Here is a 9,923-nt window from a genome sequence, read left to right on the forward strand (position 1 = left end):
TTTTCCTCTGAAGAGTCTACACTGGGAGTTTGAAGTTTTCTGGAAGAAGAGAGGCAGAAAATAAATTAAGCTGGCTCCAGGAGAGAGGGCTGGAGAAGGCTTTTTTTTTTTTTTTTGCATTAAAGTGTGAGTTTTACAACAGAATGAAACTAGAGAAACTCAGATTGTGCCTGTTAAGGGGGAAGGCCTGTGATCAGTGTCAGCAGGGTGGGGATGAAGCATGGACAGGGATGAGACATCAAGGGACAGCAAGAACATCTCATCCTGGGGTGTTCCATGACTGGCAGGGAACAAACACAGCAGCAGTCCTGGTGTGCAGCTCCTGGTCTGCAGAAATGCTTCCCAGAGATGGCTGGAGAGGACACTGGGAAGCAAAGGTAGTTGTGCTAAGGAATTAATTGGATAATTTCTGTGCTGTCTGAAGTAGTGCCCAGTAGGACTCAGGCAAAGCTGGAGGCACAAGTAATTTTACAGTCTGAAAGTAGCTGATTAAGGGGGTGTCTCTAGTATGGGTACATGTCATTGCAAAATAGGAGGAGTAACATTCTAGGAAATGCATCCCACAATAACAGTGTTAGTGCAGCACCATGCTGTGCATGCCAGGTCAGCATTTGTGCAGCTTGTTTTGTATCATAAACTTCCTTTGCCACTGTTGTCCTCTGACACCCTCTTAAACTTTTGCTGAAAATCTGTTAAGTGGAAATTATCAGTGTTTTCTCTCAGCACCAATCTGTACTGTGACTGAGGGAGAAGTAGCTAAGAGACCAACTTAGTGGTTGAGGCAGGCCAGGAACTGGTTTTGTTTGTATCTCAGAGGAAGGCAGAGTATCCTGAGCATCTCCTTAGTTTCTTACTACCTCTCCATTTTCTGGATTTTACTACTTCACTTTTTTTTGTTCTTGTATGAAGGTAATGGTGGTGCTTTGAGGTAACAGTGAGTGAGCACAGTGGATGTTGGAGCAGAAGGTGGTTATCTCTCTGTTGTCTTTTTGATCTGACCTGGTTTCCTAGCTGACAGAAGCTGTTTTGAATTAGGAGGGAGAATCACTGGCATGTTGAAGCATTTGCTGGTGTTCAGGAAGCCACGGGCTTACCTTGGTAGTCAAGTCAGTGGTTAATACTGAAGGGTAACAGAAACTGGGAGAGCACAAATTGACAATCAAATTGAAATAGATTGTTAACTAATCCTTCCAATTTTATTTATTAATTTTGTAATTATAGCAAATGAAATCTTCACAAGTTACTCTGATTGCTTGGCTTACCTCAATTTATATTCAAATCTCACTAAAACACATTTCAGCCTTTTCTTAACGAGATGATGAAAAGTGCTATCCCATGGAAGAGTAGGGGACACACATTCCAGCATTACTTGCAGTCACCTGTTTGCTTTTTAATGTTGCTGTTGAATTTGTATTTAACTCAGGATTAAAGTATAAGCTGACGTATTTGAATAAGGATATCTTTAAGCTATGAGTTCTTAAATTTTTTTAAAAAATGGCTGCACAGTTGGTTAATAGAGATTTTAAAACACAAAGGATGCTGAGTAACGAAGACATTGTGCTGCTGTTGATTGGAGTCACAAAGCAGCTTCATGAAGACCCACAGAGCCGTGGGAGTCCCACTGCATTTGTGGCAGTGGTGGAAGGGGATGGGTCCTCATTCCTGGGAAGAGGTGCAGGAGCAGCGTGGGTGGTGATGGGCAGAGGGCAGGGAGCTTCCCTTGGGAGCCTGCCTGGGAGCTCTCAGGAGCAGGCAGTGGCCCTGGGAGTGCTGGTCTCAGGGAAAAGGGGTTAAACACACAGGCCTGTCCTTCACCCAGACAGGGCTGCAGCATTAGGATTTGTTCCCTATGTGCCAGACAGCACTTAAACAGGAAAAGGTATTCCCCATCCTCAGTGGATGCACTGTTTTACCGGGGAGCAAGGCTTTTAAATGCCAGCAAGAACTTGTCATTCACTACCATTTGCTCACAAGTGTGTATCTCAGGTCACCTCTGTGGCTTTAAAGGGGGTTTATATTTATTATTTCTAAAAGGCGGGTTTTTGTATGATTTTCAGAGTGGGTCTTTTTCACTAAATAAGTGATTGATAATGACTGGATTTTGATCAGATTTTCCAGGTAACTCTGGAGGTAATTTTTAATGGTCTTCATTGTAAATTTAAAAAAAAGACTTTGTTCTTTAAGTGTGACTATTAAAAATGAGCTAATACACAAACCAGGTTTATTTTCCCAGTTAATAAAACCTGCTGTTAATGGGACAGTGAGCAAATGCCACATTCACATGTTGATATCTATCAGATCAAATTAAAATCTACTGTTTGGCACAAGAGGTAAAAAACCCCACACTGTAATAAAACTGTCACAGGATCAGTGTCTCCTGCTTTGTAAATAAACATCTCTGCTTTGCCTCGGTATTTCTGTAACATCCGGAGACTATTACCCTGTGCTAGTGCTCTGGTTCATTGACAGTTTCACTTAAACAGTTAAACAATAGTTTGAAATGGAAAATGTTCTGTCCATATTCCTTACTTAGGTCCTTTGTGGGTTTTTTCCTGCCCCTCAAATGTTTTTTGTTGGATATTTTTGTAGGATTTTTCAGTCAGTCACCTTAGTAATTGCATCTTACTTTTATTACACAGGAAAATACCGAACTGCTCACAAACCTCATTCAAAGCCAAAAGTATCAAATGTTTTTGAGGTAGATTTTCCAGCAAATGGAAATGATACAAAACCAATGGGTCGTTTTCAGTCAGAGGAGGAACTGTGGGCCCGCTTAGAAGAGCTCGAGAGACAAGAAGAGATCCTTGGTGAACTTGACAGGTACAGTGCTGCTGTGGCACAGGCAGGACTGGAGTTCCTGTGAGAGCTGTGAGTGTGGGGCTGCTGGTACACAGAAGGTCACACCAGCAGGGCAAGTAGCTGACCAAACAGATGGAAATAAAATTATCATAGGTGGAAGGAGGGTGGGACATGAACAAAGCACACACTGCAATGCCAGAGCTCCTAAAATCTGCCTCTGCAACCACAGCAGTCCAGCCTTCTGTTTTTTTTCTTTAAGATGAAGAGGGGGAAGTGAAATTAATTTCCCACAAGCTATGAAAATCCATAGTTTTCCATGTGGGGGTTACACATTTAATGCTCTGTGACGTCCCTAGATGTGTTCTGATCTGCAAGCAATACATGGGTTGTTAGCCGTGATGTCACAGTTCTGGTATTTGCAGTTGGTATGGGAAGGACACAGTTATTGTTATAGGACACAAAGAAGTTGCACTGTCAGTCTAAAAATACAGCACCTGGGTAAAGAAAGTTACATGCAGGCAAGTTCATTATTTTGTATGTTTGTGTCTCTCAAGAGCACGATGTGCCTCTGTTCACATAGGTATTTTTCATTCCTTAGGATGCCTGATGCAGTTGCGACAAATGGAGAAGATGCAACCTCTTCTGAAGATGAGAAGGAGGATAAGGACACAGATGTGAATGGGACGTGTAGGGCAGAGGACTGTATTACTCAGGGCAACTTCCATAAAGAATTTGGAAATTCAGACTTGTTTGTGAGCCACATTAATGGCTCGACTTATTATCACAGTGATGATGAAGATGACAGAGATGTTGGAGATAACTCTGTTCCAACTATTTTTTTCTCTCACACTGTGGAACCTAAAAGGGTTTGTACTTTATTTAATTTTTATCTTTTGCTCAAGATATTACATAAAATATATATGCCATATGTAAACCTGAAAACTTTGGATCTGTAAATGTAGTAGAATACTAGCTGGAGGTGACATTGGGTTTTTTTTTCAAATGATTGAAACCCCACTGTTTAGATCCTGTTGTCCTAAATTCAGTATTAAAAAAATTATCTTCAGACATCTACCTTGCTATTCTGGCTTCTGGCTGTTGTAAAAGGCAGTATCCTCTCTAGGAGTTTTTTAAATGACTTCTTACTTGCCTTGAAACTGACCTTTGAACAGCTCAGCTGTTGAGCAGAACTTGAATAAGTAGACTGTCATATTTTATATGCAAAATATCTGCACATGAGGGCAAAGAAATGCCCCAGCCTAGTGCAAGTGGTAGAGAATAAACAGTGCACACTGTGAATGTTACCATTCATACATTTGTTTAACTTACCTATGCTTCCTAGTCCCCAACTGCTTGGGTAAGAGAATGTCAGGATCACTTGATCTGCAGCCTGGTGATTGTTGATTTTATGGTCTAGACCATCATTTGTGTTCAATTTTCAGGTAAGAATAAACACAGGAAAAAATACTACTTTGAAATTCAGTGAAAAGAAAGAAGAGGCCAAGCGTAAAAGGAGGAACAGCAGTGGCAATGGCCATGCAGCTCCAGAGCTGCCCAACATCAAAACCCCAGCAGACATTTACCGGTGGGTAATTTATGGTGCAGCTTTCCCCTGAGCGGACCTTCTCCTTTCATTTTTGTCCACCTAGAGTGTGAAACCCTACCTACAGTTTCCTGAAAGAAACAGCTGGAACTAAATTTACTACTTAAAAATGAAAGTTTGTGCCTTCTGCACGGTTGCTGTGCTTTCGTATCCACAAAATATTTCTGAGCTTAACACTTCCTTTTCCAAATAGAAATTCTTCATTTACCTGCATTTCCAGAGCTTCTGAAATGGAGGTAAATTTGTCCAGTACGTATCATCCTCAGGAGTGCAGCAGTTATGTTATGTGTTCTGGTTAATTCCCTGCCATTTTTTTCTGTGTTTGTTTTCAAACAGAAGTGACCAAATCTACCACTTGTAATACTCCTGCTTTCCTGGTTATTGATTTGCTGGACTCTCTCTCTTCAAAACATACTCAGCTCTTTGCTTGCATAGTTTTCTTTTGCATTCCCTCTTCTTGGCCTCAGTCTGTCACTTTCTGTATTCTCCATAAAAGGTATTGCTCACCTGTAGGACACCCACACACAGAGAGCTTGAAAAACAGTGCTGGGCTTAGAGGGTTGTACAAAACACTGAGGTGACAGGATAGTTAAAACAAGTATTTAGGCTTGTAAGGATAAACACAGACACCTATTGGATTGGTTGATTAAGTGGTTGTGAAAATTCCACTGTATGTCTGTGTCTTTGGGTACCTAAATACGTTAAACATGTTACAAAGTGTTAAAAGTGAAACCACATCCTGTAATTGCAGCTGCAGGGGCTGAAGATGAGCAAAAGATTCTTTTGTGCTCCTCCCCCTGAGCTCTGCAAACTCCATCTTTTATAGAGATGCATTTCCATAAGTGCCTGATGAATAAAGCTGTTAGAAACAAGTAACACCCTTAAAACTCATCCAGTCATTGGGCTCCCCCTTTATGAGTTTGATAAAATTGGCATTGTCTTCTCATCCTCCTCCACCCACCCTTGACTTTCTCAAGTCATGGAGAAGGAGCACAAGAGCCATCTTTGTCAGTTCACAGTCTGTTAATACTTGAAAAGTGTCTTCCTGTTGATCTGATCTTACAAGCTGATTTTTAAAATTTTGTTTCTAATTGAAAGCAGATTATGACACTTGTCAGGGAAAAGCTCCATCTTTTCCATGTGCAATGAATGTTTCAAGTATTTGTTTTGTATTCTACATTTGACAAGGACTTAACTCTAGAAAACATTCCCGGATTGTGATCTGATTCTCTTTATAGAAACAACCCTGGTCATCATTTAGTTTTTCTAACTTTTTCTAACTCATACCTTTCTCGCTTCTAACATTTTTCAAAGAGCTATGCATTTTCTGCTGAAAACAAGTACCAACTTAATGCTTGAATAAAGGGCATAACAACATTCAATGTGTAGAATTGATTCTTGTACATTGGTAAATAAAGTGCCTCTGTAGGTACAGTATTGTCATTCTGCAGCGAAAAAGTTGGGAAAGCACATCATAATTAATTTGTACAAAAGACAAAGCAAGATCACTGTAAATTTGTCATCTGATCCTGAAATGGTTTATTAAAGCTAACATTTTCCTTTATAGAGTCTTTGTTGATGTTGTGAATGGAGAATATGTCCCTCGTAAATCAATTCTGAAGTCTCGGAGCAGAGAGAACAGTGTTTGTAGCGATACCAGTGAGAACAGTGCTGCTGAGTTTGATGACAGACGAGGAGTTCAGAGGAGTATTAGCTGTGATGAAGCCACTCAGAGTGACAACAGCGAAGGCATCCTCGAGGAAGAGGAGGGGGAGGGGAAGCAGCAGCTACTGAAAAAGCTTCCTCCCTCTTCAGGGACAACTGAGGTACAGTTTTTAATTCATTATTGATTGTTGGCAGGGATAAAAATGAGAAATCTAATGACTCTCGTTGCCTATACCATCGGTTTTATTTCTTTGAAATAATTTTCTAACTCCTACCTGGTTTGCTTCAGAAGGCCATACCAGGTGACAGGCCTCTGTCACACACATCCCAGGGGCAGAGGGGAGGAGCTGCTCACGTGGCTTCCCCAAGACTTGAAGCTCTTCCATAAACATCCAGCGAAGTGGTCACTCACTGGTGTTACTGAAACCTGTGTGCTGGGTCATCCTGACCATTTCACTGCAGGACAGACTGCAGGATTTTAGACAAAAAGAGGGAAATCTGTACTTTCTAACTGATCAGAGGAAGAGGTGATTCTCTTAGCTGTCTTGCACTATTAGCTAATTTCCAAGGAGTTTTTCAAGCTTAAAATACATAGATACCAGCTGAATTACTATTTTGATGTGCCAATAGCAGAGAAATTGCCTGGTGGAAGGAAGCATTTCACCCCTACTCATCCTATCCCAGACTAAGCCTTAGTGATCCCAAACAAATCTGTTCACATGTGTTTGGAAAGTTCAGAGCTTCATCATAAAAAACAGACTGTATGACATAAGGGAAGATGTACAGTTGCTTAGTGACCGGGTGAATACAAGAATTAAATGTAGAGATTCGTGGCACAGCGTATTCATTTCTGTTTTGTAAGAACTTAACACTAATTTTTTCAAACTAGATAAAACTTGAGTCTTCAGTAGTTCCCAGTGCAATGGACAAGTTCAATGAAAGCACTAGTTTTGCAAAAATTATTTTTGACAAGAAATGAATTCCTTATAAAAGCTGTTGTTTATCACCATTTTTCATGCAAACAGCTTCAGATGAATCCAGGCAGGATGTGAAGAATCATGATGGAAAATTTATCTGTGGAGTTAGCACTCCACGTTGTATACTTTCTGGAATATATTTGCTATATTTTTATAAAACATCTAAGTACACTTCAGATGTTACCCATCAGTCTATTACCTGAGTCTGGCATGATTATTCTCTACAATGTAATGTATTTTCTAAGCAACTGAAGGAGATTAAGCAAAACACTCCAGTCAGATGTGCTTCCCTAAATGCTGTTGTTTTGCTTTTGGTTGTTTTTGTGGGTATTTGAAATCCATTACTTCTCCATTACCATTTGCAGCACACTAACTTTTTTTTTATTTCTAATTTTACCACCATCACTTAGTTTGTGCTTTGCTTACCTGTTTTTGAAAATGAGCTTCTTGTTAGATTAACAGAATTGTACAGGCACAGCTTTAGGCATACTTGGGCTACTGGAGCAGAAAACAAAAAACCACTGCTTTTTTTGCAGGTCCTGCAAGAAGAGAATGGCCTGTTTGTTTTGCTTTGTCTTTCTTGGTAACTGAGTTATGAAAAAGCAGAACTAAGCATAGTGACTAAATCTGGTGCGCATTCCTTTGTGCCCAGCATGAGCATCAGACCTTGGATGTGAACTGCTTCCCCTTGTCCTTGGGCATTCTGAATTCTCTGTTTTCAATACATAGTGGAGTGATTTGTTCTTAAATATGTTTATGAAAAGTAGTTCTGAGCCGCTTGTTTCCAGGAATCATGGTTATTTCTTTGCTAAGTTGAAAAGGATTGTCACATAATTGGCTGCATATAAATTACAATTTTTAAACATTAGATGTTTTTATTAGGCCTTTTATAGAGAGAAATAGTTGGAAGCAAGTTTGCTGTTCTCTTAAATATAAATGGCTTTCACCATTTTTTGATCATATTTGGTAGGAAGAAAAGAAAATATGTGCTTGCCAGTTCATATGCAATGCTTCAGCTTGATGCAATTACAAGATACTAAGTCATAAAATGACGTATGATGGGAATACTGACATCAACTTTGCAAAGTCTCTCCATTTCTTATCCAAAATAAAACCGTGTATTACATCAGCTGTTTGATTTCTTGAGCGTGTGTCAGTGAGGAAGCAAATTTTTACATCATTTATGCAGTAGGAATGAGATTAAGTAGTACTTTTAAGATACTGTCTTTCATTCAGTCATCCTTGAACAAGCTATATTTTGAGGTTAATTACAATGTGGTTACTTATGCAGGCAACAATCATTGATTTAAGGATATTTCTTTACTTTTGATTAGAAGAAATAACAATTCTAATCAGGCTAATATAGGGTAATGACCTTATGGGCATAGCTTCACATTTGCATTTTATTAGCTCATTCTGAGTATTCTCTTCTGTTGTAGGCATTTTCTGGAACTGTCATAGAAAAGGAGCCTTTGTCTCCCTCCTTAATAGCACACCCAGTCCTCGCTCACCCCATGCTGCCGACCATTCTGGAACGCAAATCGGAGGAGCTCTTGTCCGACGCCCCTGAAGAACCTGTCAAGAGGATTTCCAAATTCAGAGCTGCCAGGATGCAGCAGACTCAGTAGGTGCTGCTGAGCCCAAGCAGGAGCACTCTTGCCTGCTTTCACCTCTCTGGAGATGATATAAAGCCTTCTCCGTAGCACCCACCGTTACCAGGGTGTCCTGTGGTAATTTGGCACCGTTATCTCCTCGACGTTTGCTGGCAGCATTAGGAAAACAAACAGTTCAGTGTTTGAACACTTGAGTATTCATCTTATTTTGTCGGTTTCCCTGTGTGCTGTCAGCACCTTTGTGTATGTTTGCCTTATGATAGCAGCACTTGGGTTCTTTTTCAAAAACTGTTCCTTACATACATTGTTTTTGTGTTTAAAACTAAATACAGGCAGTTTTGTGCCAGCTGTGATGTTCTACATACCATATGGACCATTTTAAGGAAACTTTTCACATTTCAAATAGATTCACCAATTATATTACATTACTTGCTTTAGCATTTTAAGACACACTTGTATTCACATTGCTGTAGGTTTTGCAACTAGGTGTCTGCTAAAAGTTTTTTTCCTTCTTTCAAACCTCTCTGATATCTCACTGTACAGGTCTATAAAATGCCAGGTTCATGTACATTGCAGGGAAGTTTCTTTGATGGAAAAGGGTATTTTGTAAAATTAAATTTTCAGTAAAAAAGCTGTGAAACTGGTGTGGTTTTTGTTGCTTTACTACTAATTTGGAAGCTCCACAGAGAGGTTTTTATTTTGAACTTGCATTTCTAGCTTGAAGTTTTTACTACCACATGGACATAAAAGCAGTCCATTCTCTTCTGCCATTGTGTTTTAACCTCCTGCTAATGAATGTCCATGGAAATTGAATGCTCTTAAGGAGAGAAGCATAAACTCAGACTCTTGATTACAAAATCTCCTAGTTCTTTTGTATACTCAGAAAACATTGTAATTGTCTTGGGAATGCCCAGAGGGAGTCAGCACTAAGGAAAAATGTCTTAATGCTTTAGCTTTATTTCAAAATGCAACAGCACTGCAGCACTGAGGGTACAGTTTGGTGTATCCTTCTCGTGACTGAGAGCAGTCCTGGTTTCAGGAGTCCCTGCCCAGCAGCTCCTTCCAATCTTCTAAGGCCATCCCCTCGCTTTGCTGACACAGCTTTTGTTGTTAGGGGCCACTCCTTGAGTGATAGTAGGTGACAGAGATGGGCTTTAAATCAAACTACTGGGTTTGGTTTCATTTTTTTTTTTTCATTAGTGTGTGGGTTTTTGAACCTAGTGAGTTTCCTAATCTCTCAGCATGTCTGTATCAGCACAATTAGAG

The 9,923-nt window shown here is 40.0% G+C and overlaps 1 protein-coding gene across 2 annotated transcripts in view; it reads left to right on the plus strand.

Moving 5' to 3' along the window:
• URI1 (URI1 prefoldin like chaperone) overlaps positions 1–9,407 on the plus strand; it is a 41,050-nt gene extending 31,643 nt beyond the window's left edge. The window contains exons 7-11 of one of the 2 annotated variants that reach the window (XM_041426576.1): positions 2,640–2,820; positions 3,398–3,665; positions 4,242–4,384; positions 5,970–6,228; positions 8,484–9,407. In XM_041426576.1, coding sequence (XP_041282510.1) covers positions 2,640–2,820; positions 3,398–3,665; positions 4,242–4,384; positions 5,970–6,228; positions 8,484–8,672 — 1,040 coding nt within the window. In that variant the 3' untranslated portion in view covers positions 8,673–9,407. The remainder of the gene's footprint in view (positions 1–2,639; positions 2,821–3,397; positions 3,666–4,241; positions 4,385–5,969; positions 6,229–8,483) is intronic. The other variant, XM_041426585.1, reaches the window with a different exon arrangement.
• Positions 9,408–9,923: the final 516 nt, after the last annotated feature.

This window comes from Onychostruthus taczanowskii, unplaced genomic scaffold (assembly GCF_017590055.1).
Source record: "Onychostruthus taczanowskii isolate IOZ18803 unplaced genomic scaffold, ASM1759005v1 scaffold113, whole genome shotgun sequence".
NCBI lineage: Eukaryota > Metazoa > Chordata > Aves > Passeriformes > Passeridae > Onychostruthus > Onychostruthus taczanowskii.